The sequence below is a fragment of the Mizuhopecten yessoensis genome, unplaced genomic scaffold, assembly GCF_002113885.1.
Source record: "Mizuhopecten yessoensis strain PY_sf001 unplaced genomic scaffold, ASM211388v2 scaffold807, whole genome shotgun sequence".
NCBI lineage: Eukaryota > Metazoa > Mollusca > Bivalvia > Pectinida > Pectinidae > Mizuhopecten > Mizuhopecten yessoensis.
Window position 1 is genome coordinate 22,764 of NW_018403731.1, and position 22,403 is coordinate 45,166.

General features: G+C 37.4%; 2 protein-coding genes across 7 annotated transcripts in view; one reads left to right on the forward strand and one right to left on the reverse strand.

The window, feature by feature from the left end:
- Positions 1-22,386, reverse strand: part of LOC110452972 (deoxyribonuclease-1-like) — a 27,397-nt gene extending 5,011 nt beyond the window's left edge. Inside the window, exons 1-6 of one of the 3 annotated variants that reach the window (XM_021501765.1) lie at positions 22,338-22,386; positions 3,911-3,999; positions 3,015-3,092; positions 2,498-2,604; positions 1,970-2,079; positions 481-638 (exon numbers count right to left, since the gene is read on the reverse strand). In XM_021501765.1, coding sequence (XP_021357440.1) covers positions 481-638; positions 1,970-2,079; positions 2,498-2,604; positions 3,015-3,092; positions 3,911-3,999; positions 22,338-22,346 — 551 coding nt within the window. In that variant the 5' untranslated portion in view covers positions 22,347-22,386. Of the gene's footprint in view, positions 1-480; positions 639-1,969; positions 2,080-2,497; positions 2,605-3,014; positions 3,093-3,910; positions 4,000-4,322; positions 4,514-4,682; positions 4,823-22,337 lie in introns of those variants that run through there. The other 2 variants (XM_021501773.1, XM_021501756.1) reach the window with 2 other exon arrangements.
- The window catches only part of LOC110452953 (fibulin-1-like), a 40,030-nt gene continuing 29,546 nt past the window's right edge, over positions 11,920-22,403 (forward strand). For 2 of the 4 annotated variants that reach the window (XM_021501717.1, XM_021501726.1), the window contains exons 1-5: positions 11,920-12,065; positions 19,109-19,362; positions 19,586-19,724; positions 20,956-21,102; positions 21,642-21,758. In XM_021501717.1, coding sequence (XP_021357392.1) covers positions 12,014-12,065; positions 19,109-19,362; positions 19,586-19,724; positions 20,956-21,102; positions 21,642-21,758 — 709 coding nt within the window. In that variant the 5' untranslated portion in view covers positions 11,920-12,013. The remainder of the gene's footprint in view (positions 12,066-19,108; positions 19,363-19,585; positions 19,725-20,955; positions 21,103-21,641; positions 21,759-22,403) is intronic. The other 2 variants (XM_021501745.1, XM_021501736.1) reach the window with 2 other exon arrangements.

Here is a 22,403-nt window from a genome sequence, read left to right on the forward strand (position 1 = left end):
CACGTGTACACTACATTACCTGTCGTAGACACGTGTACACTACATTAGTTGTCGTAGGCACATGTACACTACATTACCTATTGTAGACACGTGTACACTACATTACCTGTCGTAGACACGTGTACACTACATTAGCTGTCGTAGGCACGTGTACACGTGTACACTACATTACCTGTCGATGGTACGTGTGCACGTGTACACTACATTACCTGTCGTAGGCACGTGTTCATTACATTACCTGTCGTAGGCACACTGCACTACCTGTCGAAGGCACATGTACACTACATTACCCGTCGAAGGCACGTGTGTACGTGTAAACTACATTACCTATCGTAGACACGTGTACACTACATTACCTGCCGTAGGCACGTGTTCACTACATTACCTGTCGTAGGCACATGTACACTACATTACCCGTCGAAGGCACGTGTGCACGTGTACACTACATTACCTATCGTAGACACGTCTACACTACATTACCTGTCGTAGGCACAGTTTGTATTAGGAGACGTTGTCGTATCCGCTTCGTTGTTTATCAACCACCGGAAGTGACCAGTCATGTAAATAGGTAATGTCCGGAGCTGCGCAATACTTGCAAAGGAGCAATCGGCATTCATGTCTCCAATTATCATAACATTCTGAAAAAAAGTGAAATTATTATAATGAAATAACAGAAAACTACCCAACTAATCAAGAACAACGCGGTGTCAGGGTAAGGTTAATTATGACGTGGTGATGTCGGTGTTATGTTAATTATTACGTGGTGATGTCGGTGTTATGTTGATTATGACGTTGTGATGTCGATGTTAGGTTAATTATCACGTGGTGATGTCAGGGTTAAGTTAATTATGATCGACGTTGTGATGTCAGGTTAGGTTAATGATGACGTGGTGATGTCGGTGTTAAGTTGATTATGGCGTGGTGATGTCGGTGTTAGGTAAATTATGACGTGGTGACGTCGGTGTTATGTTAATTATGACGTGTCCTTGTTAGGTTAATTATGACGTGGTGACGTTCAGGCTGGGAGAAAGAAGAAATGAAGCAAATATGATTTCTACATGGGCACAACATAGGGTCATGTCAACATAACTTTATTTGCAAGTCAGTTGTACAAATCAGAAACGAGGATCGTGTTGTTGCAAGCCTACTGTTGTCAGTATAATGTGACCAGGCGGGATACTGTGCTTGGTGCCTTCGGCATGGCATTTCATTGAGATAGCACAATAAAGTCGGCATCAANATGTCAGGTTAGGTTAATGATGACGTGGTGATGTCGGTGTTAAGTTGATTATGGCGTGGTGATGTCGGTGTTAGGTAAATTATGACGTGGTGACGTCGGTGTTATGTTAATTATGACGTGTCCTTGTTAGGTTAATTATGACGTGGTGACGTTCAGGCTGGGAGAAAGAAGAAATGAAGCAAATATGATTTCTACATGGGCACAACATAGGGTCATGTCAACATAACTTTATTTGCAAGTCAGTTGTACAAATCAGAAACGAGGATCGTGTTGTTGCAAGCCTACTGTTGTCAGTATAATGTGACCAGGCGGGATACTGTGCTTGGTGCCTTCGGCATGGCATTTCATTGAGATAGCACAATAAAGTCGGCATCAAATCTGCGCTATCACAAGGAGGCAAGCACACCAACATACCCTGTCTCCTGCATACTCACACGCAAGCACGCATATACTACACACATGGAGGCACGTCATTAAATGACCTTAGCTGTTAATAGGACGTTAAACAAAATGAAACCAAACCAATACCAACAAGTTGACATGTTAGGTATGATGAACTCCATAACAAGCTTTATATTTCTTTCACTGTTCTTATTTTCTCTTCGATAGTAACAGCCGTTTGCTGACTAAGTTAACACATCACTTTAGCCGCTGTATAGCCTGTCATTGAACCACGTGATTTATTCAGTTTTAAATATTGTGAAGAAGCAATCCTCGGATTATACTTACAGATGTATTCCATCTTTTGACCAAGTCCTCGTACACATTGTACAGATGTTTAATTTCCGACACGGCGTTTGAAGGTTTAGTGTGAATACCGATCACAGCAAACGCTGCCTCTACAATAAATAAGCTCACGGTTAAAGGTTAACTTCAAATTAAAAATAAAACTTAAATATTAATTCGGAATTACATTTATATACTGTATAACGCTGGAACATATCTTTATACAATTAATACGTAATATACACTTATAATAGTGATAATCAGGTCTCTGATCATAAAGTTTCTTAATTCTCGTCTTTTCGCCCTGAAAAACGAATTAACGAGATTTAAGTTTTCTTAATTCTCGTCTTTTCGGGAGAACAAAATAAATATAAATAAATAACGAGATTAAATGTGTTCTTAACACTAGTTATTTCGGCGCGACAAAAAGAAGTAACGAGATTTTAGAAATCTTTACGAGATGGCACAAACCGGTCACCGGATTTAGGTGACAATGTATTGAATGGAGGCATGCAGTGATAAGGTATTTACCCGGGTCTGTGTTGTTGGGTTGGAACAGAACACTAAAAGGATCCCTCTCAAACTCGTTATTGGTGTCGCGGTATTGGTAGGTCTTTAGCACGGCGAGTTTGTCCGGTCTTTATAAAAGTTTATTATAAACGAGAAACGAAGAAAATATTCACGGCATGTTATTCTCATGATAGATATAAGACCTACTTCAAGAATTTCTAAAATTAAAGGATTCTTCGTCACTTTATTACAGTTGGTCATAAGGGACTTAAACTTTCTGAAAAGAGTCTTTTAATAGGTTCGCTCATTTAAGTGATGTTTGTAAGAGTCTACGCAAGCACGCTAAAAATTGATAAACTTTACAAAAACTCAACTCTGTAAATATCTTTTCTATATAATATCGGTCAGGGCGAAACCAAGCCCCACAATGAGAGTTATATCAATCAGATCAGTAAGGAAGGTTTTTACACTAATATATAAAACGTATCTGTATCTTCAGGGAGGCATTGATGTGTATACTAATCAGTCATGTACGTACCTGTAGAAAAGGGCGTACTGTTCCCTATAAGATGACTTTCCGACACGTTTACTTTTCACCAATTCATACGGAGTAATTCTGGTTGAGGAAATACAAATAAAAATTGCGTTTTTTTTTTTTTATAATGGAAAAATCGTAAACTAAAAAAGAATCAATATGATTTATAATAAACGAGCGTAACAAGTGTTTTTTTTCTGTATTTCGCAACATACTTTTTAGTATTCGGCTGATTTTCGAACCAAAATTGATTAAAATTAAAAGAAAAGTTTGTACCCCATATTTTTGCAATGTATAATACTGTAACGTAATTGTGTATTGACAAAAGTGTAAGACAAGAAACGTTGTCCCAGATAAAAAATTCTTAAAAGAATTGGGTTACATGTAGAAGAAAGAAAGCATATAAAACACATTGACGGGGTCTGGTCCAGGCATATTAGCCTCTTATCAGACTCCATAGTTACCCCTAGACCAGACCCCTAAACTAACCCCCGAACCAGAATCCCTCAGCACTTAACCCCGTATCAAACCCTTATACCTACTCCTGGACAATCTANNNNCCCCCCCCCCCCCCCCCTTGAGTTTACTCTTTCCCGCAGACCTTACCCAACACCTACTCGTTGATAAAATCCTATCTTTCAGGACTTGATATTTTATGAAAAGCTAGAAATAACGTTAACGTCAATTTGTTTTCTTTCTCCTACGTGTAACTACCATTTCAACTCATGATCTTCATGGATTTAATTACTACAACCATGACCATTTGTCAAACCCTTACACCAGAGTACAGACACAATTTGATTAGGTTTAAACATTAACAGATATTCTCAAAAGATTATCCCACGTCACGTCATGTTTCCTTCCGCATCAGTTGATATTCCTTTAGGGCGCAGACGTACTTATTGATCATTTTGTGCAGTTTCCGGAGAGCTTTCCCTCGGGAGTCCCGGACTTCCTGGATAAGGATGATGTCATACTCCAGGACAATCTACGACAAAGACGAAACACCATGCATTTTATGGTAACATGCTTCGTAATGTTGTCAAAATTGGGATTCGTGGCAAAAAGTCAGTTACAAAAATCATAAACACATCAGTTATTAGCTTAAATAAAACACACATTCCAAGGTAATATCACCCAAAACTAGGGCAAAGCACCAAATAGGAGGACCAATCACACAACATGAGGACAAGATATGTGGGAAGACATCAGTACGCTAGCAAACAATACCAGGTACAAAATATTTGTTAGAAACAGTAGCGGGATCCAACACAATCTTAATACTTTCATTATTTTTTCGTTCAAAAATACCTGTTTGAGGATTTTGGCGACCTCTGGTTTCCTCATTTTTGACCTCCCGAACGACTTTACGTTAAATGCACAAATACGGATATGTTGTCCGTGGAACGGTCCCGTCCCCCGCCATCTCCAGTAATGCTTGTCCTTGGTCCACGTAGTTAATCCGTCCCCGCCCCCCGGGAGCCCCAACAGTACTCCCCACAGTAGGGTTAACCCCACCAGGGACACAGAGACGCGGTATGTTTGTGATATCATACTACTGGTAGTATAACACACACAACAAGCAGCACACCGTAAGTTCAGAACCACATTTGAAATGGTGACCTTTTTCTTGATTATTTATTACGATAATTGCCTCGCTCGCATACTTACCTGTACGCATGTTCATCAGCAAAAAGCACACAATCGCTTATTAGTTAATTAGCGAGTTCCGTCACGTGACATTAACTACAGGTGCTAAATCATCTTTCTGGTCACACATGAAGGATATAAACAGGTGACAGGTATATGGAGTGATCCACAGACGTTTTACTATAGGGATAGCAGACATGACTAACACTCAGCGCATTGTTTTAATCTGTAAATGACCAGGCATATCATTGTTTCTTATTGTAATCGAAAGTCAGGCCCATTTTTTATATATGAAAGATACTTTACAATGCCCCCACGACGTCTCTCATCATTGTCATTCATCTTATTAGGAGTTCATTATTCGAATATCTAAACCAGCTTTGAATTCGTAATTCAAGATTCTTAATAACTAATTCTAATCTAGAAAAACGTATCTCTAACTATCAACATGTTTTTATTGCATTTTATCCCTGTGACCTTGAATGAAGGTCAAAGACAATTCTCTTGGATACCTTTTGTAGCCAAGCATGCACGTATGCTTAATGTCAAGCCTGTATGTATCTTGTTATCTAAGTCCGTGATATTACATATATTCGTCTCTGAGCACATGTACATCTTTAATTGCCTCATCCATAGGAAAAACATTCATAGTTTAAATTGTAAAAATCGTCATTTATATGTATGAAGCACTTTCCTTATACATATCAATATAACTAACAGTAGTCACTGACGACGGAACATCCCGGTATATAGACTGTTAATGTGGGCTAGCCAACAGGGACCTGCTAATTTGTTACAGCTAAATAATTGGACCTAAAACTATGGTGTTCAGAGTAATTTCACATGTCTTAGGGGTTTAGGTAAAAATGTCCCCCCATTTATAATCAGTGGGGTAATCAATTTTACACCACACGTTTAAGAGAATGTCCTAATGAGTAAACTTAAAATACTCCAAGGTCATAAAATGACGAAGATGATCATGGCTTTTTTCTCTCAGGTGATGCATTTGTATTGATTGTGGTTTTGTGGTTTGCATAAAGTGCAACACAATATGTGATAGTGCTTACACATTCTGTATATGCATAATCTCGCTATCTAGCTTGACCATATAGTTTATTTACTTACGTTATAACGATTGGAAATTCACTTACCATGTCATATGAATCATTTAAAATTTGAACTTTTAGCTCTTTGAAGTTTACAAAAAACATACAAACAACACGGTATCTTGTTTCATAAAAAGAAAAAATGAAATCCAATGTCCTCTGATCATGCCAATATATTTAAATATTCACAGCTTTGCTACTTTATGAATGATTTGTCTTATTGGTTTTTTTTCTATATATATCTTCAGTCCGACTGAAGAAGACGTGGAAGGCAGATTTGATATTTTATTTGGTATATATATATATGTTGTTGAGATTTATTTTTATTTTTTCTAGTATTTTTTCGTCCGTAAGGATCAACTTACTTACTGCTGTTGTTATATATATAGATATTATGGGCACTCACCTGTCCTTTGATCTCCTTGAGCTCATACCAAGACTGTNATCTTTAATTGCCTCATCCATAGGAAAAACATTCATAGTTTAAATTTAAAAAATCGTCGTTTATATGTGTGAAGCACTTTCCTTATACACATAAATATAACATACAGCAGTCACTGACGACGGAACATATCATCGAACGCACGGTCGAAGCTTCCCGGTAAATAGGCTGTTAATGTGGGTTAGCCCACAGGGACCTGCTAATTTGTTACAGCTATATAATTTGAAATAAAATATAAAACTATGGTGTTCAGAGTAATTTTACATGTCCATGGGGTTTAGATCGACTTTCGGTAAATATATCACCCCATATATAATCAGTGGTGGTGGCCATTTTACACCACACGTTTAAGAACATGTCCTATATTATAAAACTTAAAATACTCCAAGGCCATGGCATTAAAAATGGTGATGATGATCATGTGTTTAAGTGCAACACAATATGTGACAGTGCTTACGCATTTTATTTATGCATAATCTCGCTATCTAGCTTGACCATAAAATTTATTTACTTACGTGATAACGATTGGAAATTCACTTACCATGTCATATAAAATCATTTAAAATTTGAACTTTTAGCTCTTTGAAGTTAACAAAACCATAAAAACAACTTGGTGTTTCGTTTCATAAAAAGAAAAATGAAATCCAATGTCCCCTGATCATGCCAATATATTTTTATGAAAGAAAATATTCATAGCTTTGCTACTTTGTGAATGATTTGTCTTATTTTTTTTCTATATATATCTTCAGTCCGACTAAAAAGACATAGAAGGCAGATTTGATATTTTATTTAATATATATATATATGTTGTTGATATTTCTTTTTTTTCTTCTAGTATTTCTTCGTCCGTAAGGATCAAATTATTGCTGTTGTTATATATATAATATATTATGGGCACACACCTGTCCTTTGATCACCAAGAATGTCCCTCATCATGACCCTCGTGGGACACCCCAGAAATAAAAGAGGAAAAGAGGGCTTGAGGCCATTGTTGTTAAATGTAAGTTGGAAGATTACGTAATCTAACCCCTTGCCATCCTCGATATCAGGGGTTACCCTTGCCCACCTGCTGACATCCCTTTGTGTTTTGGGGCCTCCTGTTGACAGCACTGGACACAGTGTAATTTATCTACAGAAGAATTTCACACCGACCATTATAGAGATTAGAGTTAGAGACTTAAATACTATAATATGCTTTATATGTCTCTGCACCTAGTAGTGAAGCGGACGTAAAACCTATCAATCAATCAATCAATCAATCTGCACCTAGGTAGGTTTCGGGAGTGAATCCAGACGATTTTCGTTGTTGAACAGATATTTGAACTTATGCATATCCACATGAAGAAAAAAGATTATTTTTCATCTCACAATCATATTACATTCTCGAGATAAATAAAATTTAGCACAACATATAAGAGTTGCATAAAATTAAATATGTAACTGTTACTACATGGCTTTTTCCATCGACTTAATATGTAATTATACGGTAGGTAAGAGTGGATATTTAAAATATGCCGTACATGTTATTGCAGACACAAACGTTGAAATAGTTAAGTTAAGTTAAAACATTAACGTACCGTTTTTTGGACCGTAGCGGTACAACATGCTGCCGTTCACCGACGACGATAAGACGGAACAGGTTTTTACTGTAGAGTAAAGGAAGTGATTGAAACCTGATTTTCCAGCTAAAATGTAGAATACAAATGTGTAAATCAACAACACAGAAAGCATTGTTGTTTGATTTCCCCGTATTATTTTATTCAGCAATTTTCTCATTAGTGTTCAGAAACAGGTCCTGCAATGCTACCAGTATGCGTTATAATTACCATTTTCAGATTCTTCAGTTTGGTCACGGAATTAGATTAGATTAGACTATCTAAGTCTGTGGTTTGGTTTCCGTTCAACCCACTGTCCGAAACTTGTGGCTGTAATCTACAGCTGTACATGTATACTTTCTCATTTATTAGCCTGATCTGATCCCTTAAAACTCAACCTAATTCGCAATCTTACAGCCGTTAAACTTGTGACGTCATAGCCAAAAAGTGTCCCATTCACCGGAAGTCAAGATTATGCTAAGTAGTCATAGAAGGACAGGTGCAAATCGTACAATTAATGCGTCAATATCTCCGCATTGGGCAGATCGATTTTCTATGCGGTTTTCGACATTTTTGTTTTTTGATTATATATTCATTTCTGTTTGCAAATGTACGCCGCCTATTCCACCATACGCGATCCCGTTGTATTGCAACTAAAGAACAAGTTATCATATTATATGAGTCATGCATAAGACAGCGATGGATTTTTCGTTTTTATGTAAATAGAGAGGTGTAAATAAGATCCCGTCGCCATTTTGAAATTTTGACCAAATAGCACAATCATCGTATTTGAATTGTAATACGGATTTGGTAGAAACTTCATAACCGATCAAAATACGAATCAGCATTCAGCCTACAATATAGGAGTCTAATGACGCGATGAATCCCAGAACTATATTTAACGGCTCTGGCGAAAGACAATCATGAGAGTTTTGTAAGTAGGAATCTGGATCCCTTTCCCACTGCAGGTTTAAATACAGTTACCTCCCCTTGATTGGATTTTACTGTAGCGCGACTTTGTCAGTTTTATACGTAGCTCAGTTGGTTATTAAGAGCGACAGTTTAGATCGATCGATCAATCAATCTATCAACATTTTTTTCAGTGTCACGCATCACATCACATGTAACGTATACAGATAAAAATATTTACATTGCTGACAAAAGATATCAATTAAAATACGTTTTCAAGATTAAAATTGATACAATGTCCAGCCGTAATCGGCTTATGTGACACTTTATCATTATCTACATAATTTACACAATTAGGTTTATTTTATCTAGTCATTAAAACTATGTTGACGCCTATATTTAAACATGAGGGTAAAAAGCGACTTTTCAAGTAAAACATTTAAGTCATTAGATTGCATTGGAAATAACTTTTGATGACTATTGAGATTAGCAAAATTATTATTATATACTATTGCCATATTGTGTCGTTCCCCTTTAATGTTTTCACAAGTAGGACAGTCACACAGAAAATGTTCGCCATTTTCAACAGTGTTTGGACAGAAAGGACAGTTTCTCTCCAGTGGTATGTTCTGAAACCGACCAGTCTCGACCGTAAAGGGAGGCAACCAACTCTCAATTTAGCCAATGTGCTTCGATAACCTCTCGGCAAATTACACAAAACGTAATAATCCGGAGTCCAGCGTTCTAAGTTTATTTTGTTGGCCGTTTTATCTGACCACATATATGTAAACCAAGTTGTTTCATCCACCCTCCTGAATTGTTTCTTGATTTCACACAATTTATATTTATTAAGTTTTCCAGATAGTTTTCTGGCTCTGGATTCCAAGGAGTTACCACGACGTGAAGACCAATTATAAACTTTTACAATAGTCTATTACTATCCGTATTTACTAGATGGACATATGTATACAGTCTATATACTTCCGATCGCTGTTTTTGTCAGACAAGAAGACCATCCCATTTCGCTGTGGCTCCCAGTATTAGATGCTCGTTTACTTACGCCGAGAAAGTTTCATCGCACGGTTTTAAATGTTATTAATCAATCTGTGGTCTGTCTGACTCCAGATTTCTGAGCCATATGATAACATAGGCTGGACTACGAATTCAAAGAGTATAGAGATAGAATAATCGAAGGTCTAGGGTGTCTATTCAGGTCTAGCCACATCGATTTTTTATGCTAACGACACTGTTGTAGGTTTTTTAAAACCCTAACCCTAACCCTAAAACCCATCTACTTCTCTGCAACCATAAGTCATATTTTTTTTATTAGATTCTGTATATGTAGTTGAAGTATGGATTTTAAAATGACTATTCCTTTGGAATGGAGGCCCATACTCTCGGCTAACCTATACCGGATCTAATACGTATACCCTACAGTTAATTACATGTGTCCTAGCTAAAGGGGGTGTACACATTTGTAAAAGACCTGTTGCTTTCACATTACCAAAACATCGAGAAAAAGTCGCAAGGGACAAAAGAAAAAGTCGAGATAAAACGGCGCAAGACTATAACACGACGTCGGGATAACCTAAAAAAAATTACTAAAACACGACGTCGAAATAAACTGACACGTGTCAAAAATACAACGTGAAAACAGAAACGAGTACCGGCGATGCATGGGCATAGAAACATAGGATACAAGCTAGTCGTTGTGATTAACTGTCTTATTTCAAGGACACGAGCTTACATAAGATCCAAAATCTTCGTCGCAAAAACGAACATCAGACCAAACCTGACATCGAAATAAACTCACATAGCACCAATACACTACGCCAAGATGTGATAATCTATCAAAGGACTAAAAGGTTAGGTCGAGATAAGCTGACATCTGTCCAAAACTCTAAGTCGAGACAAAGGACAAACAATTAAGCGTTTAAATCAACTGACATATTACCAAAATACGACATCGAGATAAACAAACATAGGACCAACGCTTTGCTTTGATATCGACTCAAATAGGATCAAAATAAGACGTCGAGATAAATGACATACAAACGTAGTACCATAACTCGACGTCGAGATAACTGACATACCTGACATCACAAATGTAGTAACAAAACACGACGTCGAGATAACTTACATAGAACCGAAACACGACGTCGAGATAACTTACATAGAACCAAAACACATGTCGAGATAACTGACACAGGACCAAAACACGACGTCAAGATATACCGTGTGTTCAATGATTTCGTCGCGTCATGACAAAGTGAAATAACTTTCAGGGAAATGTTTAAAGTTTTTATGCAAATTCTATTTATTTTTTTCTAATTTCTGAAACATTTTTTTTTCGTTTTGTCCTGAGCAAGCTACATTTAACAAAAGAATGGTGTATATCGTTCATATAATGAGCCAGTTACCTTACGGTCTAATGACCAATAGTTTCTAAAAATAGCAAATGACAGTGCAAAACTTTGACCAACACTACTATCTACGTTTTCACCTGTCGGTCAAATGTTCAATTCGTAACAGCGACATGTATTTCAACGTAAGTGGTCACAAACCGCTGATGGTGAAGAATGGCCTCGCTCCCGCAGTGATCAAAACGAGGTTAATCGGTACTAATTAGTGGTATCTAAAGCGACCTTACAATGGGTCACGTCCCGGCTGCTTTCCTTTGTCAAGTACTTTGTGAAGGGGCCGCTTAGGGAATGTTAACACAGATTTTGTACAACCAAATGATTACAACAAATCTTATCAAAAAATTACATATTTGTTTTTAACCATTAACCGGAAGTGGCGTCGAACCCTTCCAAAAGCGATATCGCATCGGCCTGTAGACCTCTATGTAATTGCTGATACTTACTCAGTATCGGGTTTATATATCTACATGATGCGATATGGACACAGGTTTAAAGTTATATTGAAATATGAATGATGTTTATGTCATAAATCATATCAGCGTAACGAGCCTCCTTGCCAAATTATCACCTAACTTTACCCCCAACAATTCCTAACAGTAATATATATCTATTTAGCACTTCAATCTCTAATTCAAATAAAAACTACATTTTTAATAAATTGCGCACACGTGCTGACATTAATCAAACGGAAGCATGCGAGATAGCAATTTTGACCGGAAGATTTTGATAAATGAAGTTTGTGTTTGAATTTCCCCTCGGTGGCCCCAGACGGAACACCAAGTTAAGCCTTTCAGGATACGATATTCAGACTATAGCCCAGTCGGCCGGGGAGGACTCATCTTTTCACTTGTTTAATTATTAATTTACAGAGACGAAAATGAAGATTTTCATTGTGATTTCAGTCGTGCTGTTGAGCAAGTGTTCCGAAGGTAAGTGTGCACATTTCAAGATATCGTAAGACCGAATTAAACATCAGAATGTTCATTTTGATGATATGGATATTGTTTAGGTTTTAAACGTCGGCCCTGTACATTATAGGTGATGTCTTACATAACGCTACACAAGCTCAATAGGGGGCTTAGAGTATCAAATGTATAAAATAACTTTACTGAATCCAATCTAGGTCAGTGAATATTATGTGTATAGATGTGTAATGTTTGCAAACATATGCATCAAAAGGTGGGATTATAGGATAAATATTAATAAAAGAATGTTTTCATGCTTTGCCGATTTTATATTAAATCTGCAAGCTTTTTATCCCCATTTTTTTTGTGGTTTGGGACGCACAACATGCTTTAATGCTATCCATAACTTTATATACATTTTAGTTAAGCATTAAAACGTAATTTGAGAAAAATTTTAAATATATTTAAATAGTGTCCGTCTAAAACAGTTTAATAATGCAAAATTCGTCATCGAAAGCGGTGTCTNAAAAAAAAAAAAAAAAAAAAATGTTTTATATAAGGAGACGGTGTCGGGGAGAGGGATGTCCGGTAAGGACCATAGGGACCTGAGAATGTTACAGCTGTTTTAGGACCCAAACCGAGGTGTTCAGGGTAATTTTACACGTTTTAGGGGTTTTGACCAACTGTCGGTGAAATATTACCCCTAAGAATAGTATGTACCATCTTTGGGGGTGTCATTTTTACTGAAACTTGACCTGCGCTTCTAAAACGTGTAGAATTACTGCGAATACCTCCTTTTAGATCCAAATATATTGTCTGTAACAAAGTCTCAGGTCCCTGCGGAAGGGACTCACATCGCTTTATTTGAGTTATTATCTGGCTTAAAACAGATCACATCTTTTGAAAAAAATGATACAAAACTACTTATTAAACGTCTCCATTCCTACATCAAAATGTACGCTGTTACACGTACAATTTTGTACTTTAGACCCTCTCGATGTTGTTGTTAATTGTGATATCTTTCATCGTTTATCAACGATGAGCAGCATCAGAGGTCAATCAGGTACATACAGTACACTGAGGTGGCCTATTGGTGACGTGTGACCAGCTGGGGTTCGTGGTTTAAAGTACACCTCTTGAGGTCTGAATGGGTGAAAGTCCAGCAGAGGACCTTGTGGTGTCCGTGCGGTTTATTTCATGTGGTGACATAAAACGATGCGATGTTTTGTGAAAGTTGACATGTTTGTCGTGTCGTCTACACTTTGGGTACCTCGTGTTGTCTAGACTTTGGGTACCTCGTGTTGTCTAGACTTTGGGTACCTCGTGTTGTCTAGACTTTGGGTACCTCGTGTTGTCTAGACTTTGGGTACCTCGTGTTGTCTAGACTTTGGGTACCTCGTGTTGTCTAGACTTTGGGTACCTCGTGTTGTCTAGACTTTGGGTACCTCGTGTTGTCTAGACTTTGGGTACCTCGTGTTGTCTAGACTTTGGGTACCTCGTGTTGTCTAGACTTTGGGTACCTCGTGTTGTCTAGACTTTGGGTAACTCGTGTTGCCTAGACTTTGGGTATCTCGTGTTGTCTAGACTTTGGGGTACCTCGTGTTGTCTAGACCATGGGTATCTCGTGTTGTCTAGACTTTGGATACCTCGTGTTGTCTAGACTTTGGGTATCTCGTGTTGTCTAGACTTTGGGGTACCTCGTGTTGTCTAGACTTTGTGTACCTCGTGTTGTCTAGACTTTGGCTACCTCGTGCTGTCTAGACTTTGGGGACGTCGTGTTGTCTAGACCTTGGGTACCTCGTGCTATCTAGACTTTGGGTACCTCGTGTTGTCTAGACTTTGGGTACCTCGTGTTGTCTAGGCCTTGGATACCTCGTGTTGTCTAGACCTTGGGTACGTCGTGTTGTCTAGACCTTGGGTACCTCGTGCTGTCTAGACTTTGGCTACTTTTTGTTGTCTAGACCTCCGGTGCAAAGAGTTATCAACTAATAGGGAAATGTAATGGCTGATATACATCGACTAAGAAACATACCGTGCTAGTATTACATGTATATCATCACGTACACAGATACTCGCTGAACATACAATATGTATCTATTATAGATATGTTCGCGTTTGTGTTGTATTTTCAACTTTGAAATGCCACGTACATGATTATAGAATTGTGCCAGGGTCTTCATAATAGAAATTTACAAAACAGATTGTTTATTTCTTCATTTTAATGTGAGTTCCTTGGACTACAAATAAGTATTTGTAATAGCATTTCCGCAATACCAACTGATCAGACTATTCTAGAAATGTCAGTCAAGCTCATGCATTTAGATTTATCTAATTATACGGCTTAATAAATAAATTTCTTTTTCAAAAACGCCGACCTGCGTCATCTCCGACAGTTGTGAATAAAACAACGTAACAAATTATTCTAGAGACTCTACCGATTGCCCGATTCCTTTCAGACTATATCGGAGTTTTACACCTAGTTTCTAGACAACCTGCCTCATGGTATGTGAGACGTTTGACTTTGGTGCGTCGTTGTTGAGGTCTGCTGGTCAGTTCAAGTGAGAGTGATTGCAGTACACGAACCTACTCCGACGTTATAACGAGAGCTGATAGTGACCGACATTGTAATCTGTATTGTTTTATTTTTTATTTAATTCACTGATTACCCTTGCAGTTTAACACATGTACACGTTATAACGTATCTCCTGGGAAGACGGATACACAACAGGGCGTATACTGGTAAAATGTCGCCTCTCCCCCCTCCTTCCGAACCTTCACTGAACCGTGCTATCGGAATGACCTTTCCCTTTAATCTCGCTACAGCGACATTCCAACACGGATTTTCTTGTTCCGTAACATGCAAGTATTGGATAAGAATACTATTTATGTCTCCGGATGATTCCAATATTTCTAAAGTCACGTTAGCTTGCTTACACCTAAACACGCAGTTTACATATGGTCTTCAATAACAAATAATTACAATCCACAACTAAAATTATGGTCTCACGAAGTCAAAATGACTTTTTGATTATTAAGCACACTTGCGTACAGTTTTTTCTTAAATAAAGGAAAGGCATGTGTTTTCACCGATGCGTTCGCCACCCTAACACAACTTTGAACGTCCGTCCCGGGCCTATATTTATCGACACCACGTAACGTGGAATTACGCAATCGTTGTAAATTGAAATGGCAGCCTGAATTTTCACTTTATTTTTTCCAGATTTAAACTTACAGGTAGCTTTAAATGCCAGAATCCAAATGTGCATCTTTTTTGATAAGGAGCTAAATTGAGGTAGAGCTAAACGTTTCAATTACTCTTTTTATATCTGAAAGTTCAAGACTGATTTTAAATTAAAACTTAAGAAGGACGAAGCGCAGAGTTAAATGTGTCGTTTCATGCATGTCGGTAATAAGCAGAGGTGGATTGAAAGAACATTGTAGGGTACTCGTTAAAATACCGTCAACCAATGATTTCGAAAGTCAAAAAATATGATCTAGTTATGTCTAGATACACCTATACACGTTTCCCATGCCGTAAAATCTCTGAGGGACAATCGGGAATTGTCGGCACTTTCCGTAAACGGAAAATATTTTCTCATATACGGAAAGTGCCGACGGTTCCCGATTGCCCTGAGCAAATTACGATCGTACGAAACTACATATTTACAGCTGCCTCAGCGTATCAAAACACGGAGGGGGATACGAAATTAGTTCCCCGAGGAACCAAGGAAACTTTGATGATTTCTATTTTTGCGGGAATTATTGTACAGAGTGTAATAAGTGTTTTTTTCAATTTTAAAATATTTTATTGACAATACAGCATCCTTACAGGTAAAACAGAGACAGGAAAACCACACATGTATCAACACGATCATTAGAAATATCACCCCTTTCCTAAAGAAAGCAATTTACTTGAGGGAATCAATGAAAGGCCATGATTACAAGTGAGTTTCTTGAAGAAATCGGAATTCAAAGTGTGAAAATGGGCTATACTGTTATACACATATTAGTATCACTGGTCGGGAGGGTTGAAATAAATAATTTTGAATTCCGAAAATACCGGACAGTCATCTTTATTTTAATGTTTAAATGTACTCAATTATGATTTCTGGGCAGTCGTCCGTTTTGTAATTTAGAACTGGCGCCTCGACTTCCGGGGAAGAAAAATAAAAACAAATGATAGACGTACTTCTTAATTTATCTTTTATAAGAAACCTTGTGCAGGTACCGGGAGTAAGGGATAACAATGCCATATCTATTTAAACATCTGACGTCAAAGNAACAAATGATAGACGAACTTCTTAATTTATCTTTTGTAAGAAACTTTGTGCAGGTACCGTGAGTAAGGGATAACAATGCCATATCTATTTAAACATCTCACGTCAAAGATTTCGCTTTATGGAATTTGTCACTTTCTACATGTAGATGGGATTAATATTGACACGGACTTAGATAATCTAATTCTGTGATATTGACAATGAATGTCAACTGAAAGCAGTTCAACCATAACAAGTGATTTTAAATCTCGTAGAAAATAAAATTGATTCACCCAACTAAACCTCATTTGTCAGATGGGGTCGTCAAATGAAGTCCATAGGGTTCAATAATTGTCTTAGATCTCGTAAATAAAATTGATATTCACGAGAGATGGCTGGTATTAGAAGGAGCACAGATTACTCAAACTTTGACGGTATACACGTATGTGACGCAAAAGGGACGTGTAATTGTCATGCATCCATGTTCTTGTATTTTTGATTGCATTTACCTTGCACGTGCAGACCGTCCCAGTAACATTCATGGGGTACACCAAAGGGGCCTGATCATTCCTAACAGCTATATTTGGACCTACACGTTTTAGGGGTTTATATCCACTTTCGGTAAAAAAGCAACCCCCAAATGATGATATATAAGAAAGTTAAGGGGGTCGATTTTTCGAGCTTTCCACTCTTCTCGTATGTATCATTATATAATTCATTAGAAAATGAAGAAAATGTCTGATTTTCATTCTGTTGAAGAGTAATTTCAAACAGAAATATATTTAATCTAAAAGTGGATGAGAATGCAGATATTTTCTACTGGTTATATTCTCCATTATACAATGTATACCCCTAGTGTACCAAAGATCAACAAGTTAGGTGTAATCTCTCAATTAACCGAGCAATTATAACACAGGACAAACTAATTACATAATTGTGCGACTTATAATAAAGAACTTTTGATATGATATCTAAACTTTACAAAGCAGTTCCTGTAAGTCCGAGTTGTTGGGGAGATACCAGAAATGAGTAAACATGATTGGGAGTAAATTTATATATACATGTAACGTTACAGTCCACAAAACGTTTGTACTGTAAATACCATCACTGAAATCTAGTTACTATTTTGTTTCAGAATGAAATAAAGGACTTTAAGCAAATGATAATTACACGAACATCTACCCATATCCAATGAAATGAAGAAAATGCACATTGAAGCAGCTACCTCTGCAGGTCAGGGGAACGGGAAAAAAATACACCTGCTGTTACCCACTGCATTTATAGTAAAAGGCGACTAATGTGGGAACCCCATGCAGAGTTGGGAGTTTGCTTTCTCTCCCCCTCCCCCCACCCATACTAGGGGACACAAAAGCGGCAAAATAAACCAGTTGCATACATTGCAATATTTAGGATCTTTACATTTCTTTCTACTTCTAACATCTTTCTTTTCCTAGTGCCTTGCTTTGCAAATACATCATTTTTCGTTTTATGTTGAGCGTTTGCCCAGGTGAGGAAGACAATGGGTTCTGTCCCCAGGCCGGAACATACCAAGGTCCTTAAAAATGGTAGTTGTCATTCCCTGCTTACGGTCAGCATTAATGGTAACTAGTTCACCCTTTGTCAGTATAATGTGACCGGGCGGAATGGTGTCTTCGGCATGGTATTTCAGTGAGATAGCACTATAAAGGCGGCATAACATCCGCGCTTTCACAAGGAGGCAAATACACCAACATACCCTGTCTCCAGCACACATACACACATGCACGCTTACGCAACACACATAGAGGCACATCCTTAAATGGCATCAGCTGTTGATAGGACGTTAAACAATATAAAACCAAACCAAACCAAACTTGAAGTAGTTAGGCAATCACTGACCTATACTACCGTGCAGAGCATGACATAAATCACAATGATTTAAGATTATAATCAGAAGACCTTATTTTGTTGAGAAGTACGAATTAAGCTGAAACTTACTGTACAAAATCATGAAGAGCAATCCCATTAAAATTCAGTTTTCTAGTTCAATTAAGATACAACACACAGATATTGCTGAAGTGGTTGATTCTTTGTTGAGAACACATTCAATATATGTTGTACATTACAATATAGTTTTGCCTCAGTTAATTTTAAGGGTTTGGAAGTAAAAGTAGCTTTGATCTGTCAAGGTGAAGCCATTTCATTATCTAAGAGTAACATGTTTTGATTGGTCAAGGTGAAGTCATTTCATTAGCTAAGAGTAACATGTTTTGATTGGTAGCGAACTGAAGCACGGATCCGTTACAACATATTATCGGAAAATAAATCTTATGTTTGTCTGTGTTATTCAAGGAATAACAGGCATTCGTAAATAATGGTGGAATATTAAACAAGGCGAGAAAATATTGGAAAAATAATTAACGATGTCCGCTTCGACCCCAGTTTATCATTTCCCAACATATAATATAATATACATATGTATATTAAGTATACGCTAATACGTCATGTGACTAGTGACAGTGAAACTGTGATAAAAAATATCCAAAAATTTGAGTAAAAGACTTTATTCCAGTTAGGGACCATCAGAGTAACTTTTATACTCCAATTAAAGAACCACCAGAGTAAATATGGTACACATTTTTAAGAACAATCACTGTAAACTGATTTCCCCAGTAAATAACCACCATACAGTATCCCGTTAGTATCTTTGTATAGTGAGTATAGCCTGATAACGTTTATTTAAATCGTCATAGGCCTATTTACTTGTAACACTCGTTCTAATAAGATGACTGCTTCGAAATGCGATTGACCTTTGTTTCGATCTTTTTGCAGGCGCCATTAGCCAGGTTTTGGATCAGTGCTGCCTGACAGGGTCTACCTGGGCGGGAGAGCTGAGCCAGAGGTGTGACTCCTACCCTACAGCGGTCGAGGGAGTAGGAGCAGACGACCAACGCGCTTGTCGGGCTATTCTCGAAGTCTGCTGCATGAAAGCAAAACAAAAACAACAATGCGATCGGGGTCACAAAGATGCTTTGGAATTCCCATCTTGCACCACACGGAATGTATTCGGTGCAGAACAGTATCTGGTAAGTCAGCTAATCAAAAATTGAAATGCAGCTTTTAAGATATGTGATGGCATACGAAATAGCACCATTTAGGCATATACTGAAAATTTTGGAAAAACATTCTGAACAGACACGTGTTGCAAACCATGATAGATATTTAAAAGACGCATTCAATTAACACACATAAATGATATAAGAAAATTTATCACCATTGTTGTTGATGTTATTGTTTACTTTTACACAGGAATGTTGTCATTGCTGTCATCTGGGAATGGCTCACCGTGATATGGGCGGTGACTGTAACTATCTGTCAGACGTCGCTTTCGGAGGACCATGTGACCGGAAGTTTAGGGAATGTTGTATTGGCGCAGTAAACGAGACAGGTAGGTTACTAACGTCTGAGTTTCGGAAGCGTTTGTAATATCTAATATTTGTTGAGTTTCAAAATGTAAGTAGAGCACCAATGTATTTAATTAACACAATGGAGTGGCCTAATTCTTGTCACGTCACAATTTGTAAATTTTTAACACGATATGATCTTTTACACATTTTTAACGAATTAATAAAATGCTAGATATTTTAACGAATTAATAAAATTCTAGATAACGTGATATTTGGTAAAATGTACACACATTTTAGTTCTGTATTTAACACTATAGTTTTGAATTAATTCGCACAGAAAAAGATCTCAAATTCCAATACAATGTATCTGACAACGAAACAAGGAACATATACAACTGTTGTTTTGCCTTTTTGACAACTTCACAAGTGTCATATGAATGCTGTTGTTCCTTTCTAAAGATTATACAAGGACCATCCTATGGCCATTGTTCCTTTTGTCAACTTATCAAGAGACATATATACGTAACTGTTTATGTTTCATTGTTGGTTCCTTCGTGACGATTTTAAAGGGACATGTACAGCTGTGCCTGTCTGACAACAGAACAAGGACACATAACCTAAACAACATATACCAGTAGTTTTTTTCATTCTAACAACTAAGCCTCTCTCCCCCCCCCCCCCCCCCAAGAAAATAACCCCACCTATAACTGTTGTGCCTTGTCTGACAACTAAAACAAGATCCTTTAATTGTTTATTTTGTTATTCACTGACAACAAAACTGTTGTTGTTTTATTCTGACGACTTAAACAGGAACTTACAATTGGTGACCCCATCTGACAAATGAACAAGGAACATATAACTCATTTTTTTTGTGTTCCTTTCAGAAAGATAGGCAAGGAACATCTTACAGGTTCTTGTTCGTAATCCTACTGAGTAAATATATAGAAATGTAACCGCGAAAATATAAAACGTGAAAATAAATGGATTTGCAACACATTTACGGTGACACCGCTTAAGGAAGAATTCCAACTGATTTAGTTTAGTTTTTCGCAATATTACCTCAAGTGACACATTTTTCGGGTATCGCAAACATAGCTGTTATCTCGATTTCCCTGTCTCGACATACGAGATAACGAGGTTTGGCAGTTGGTATAGTAATATCAAGTTAAAACCGTATTTTTGTAAACTGTAGTAAGAATTATTATTTGATTCTTGACGTTTAGAAAAAAACTTATAAAGCCGGAGAGTCCATTTGATTGACATTTATTGTAGTTGACAATGACATCGACGAATGTGAGTTACATCCGGGTGTGTTGTGTAGTCACAGCTGTGTGAACACGCTGGGTAGCTACCGCTGTGAGTGTGAATCAGGCTATAGTCTACACAGTGACGCCAGAACGTGCATCCAGGACGACAGCGGTAAGCATGGCACCGAGTGATTTATATATCATCTTGAAATTTTATTCGGCTGTCCAATTGGTTAGACAGAAGAAATATTGGTTGTGACGTCATTATACCTGTAGAGAGCAGCAAAACACGTGTACATATAACACGTATAGTCCATACAACTTGATTCACACTAACAAATAGGCTCAAATTTGTATGATATCCTACGTATTGTATATCTTGCAGCATTAAACCTTTACACTGTAACCATGTTAGACGTTAAAAGTCAATCGGAACAGCCGATACTTGATATAAATATCAGAAATGAGAGGACAGGTAATCATATCTTGTGAACATACATTGTAGCATATTTTAAATTTCTTCCAAATGTATTAACTTGTATAATTTAATCCGTTTGATGTATACAGTTTAGATGTGATTTTATGGTCAGATTGAGTCCATACTTTTTTAACACCTGTGTTTCCTACTCTCACAAATATCAAATGTACTACGTCATGCAAATATGAATTAATGATGAACCAACTTCTAGCTTAAGATTTTTTTTCTACCAGGAATTAATTGTTCCCTGTACGACCCTTGTGAACATCGATGTGTGGACGATACTACCGGTGTGCGCTGTCAGTGTAACTCCGGCTACCAGCTGGACGTGGACGGTGTCTCCTGTCAGGGTAATTTAGACACGGGAGGGTTATGAGGGGTTTTTACTCTCTCTTTGACACATGACCCCGTTTCTAGCACAGAAATCTAGATATTTCAGACAAATAATAGTTTCCAGGAAATTTTGCTGAATTGCAGGAGCAATTTTAAATAAGAAAACAGTCTGTCCCCCAAAACACCTTGCAGAATCATGACTCAATCGCATGTGGAGAAATAGAAAGTATCCGCCATATATTGAAAACGAATCGCCATTTTAGGTATATGTGTTCACAAAGAGTACATATCACATTCAAATAAAACTACCATAAAATAAATGAGTAGGCATACATTTGCCGATATTCAAATTCCAAATACACATTGTGAATTCAGAGGAATTCTCGTCAAGGACCGTTGTCAATTATTTTAAACAACACCTTGACAAGACCAAGACTAATTGTGCCTTACATCGTTTTGGTCTTCTCAGAAACCTTCAATGCTATTTGTTTCATGTAAGGATTTACAGATTCTGGATGTTTCTATTGGTTCTGTATCGTGTATACGGTAAGAGCATATGAAATCACAAACGCGCCACTGAAAGTAAGGATACTTACACAGATCATGAATACGTAGTCATTACCGTGCTATTTAGTCCACAGCTTGCTTATATATCGATGTTG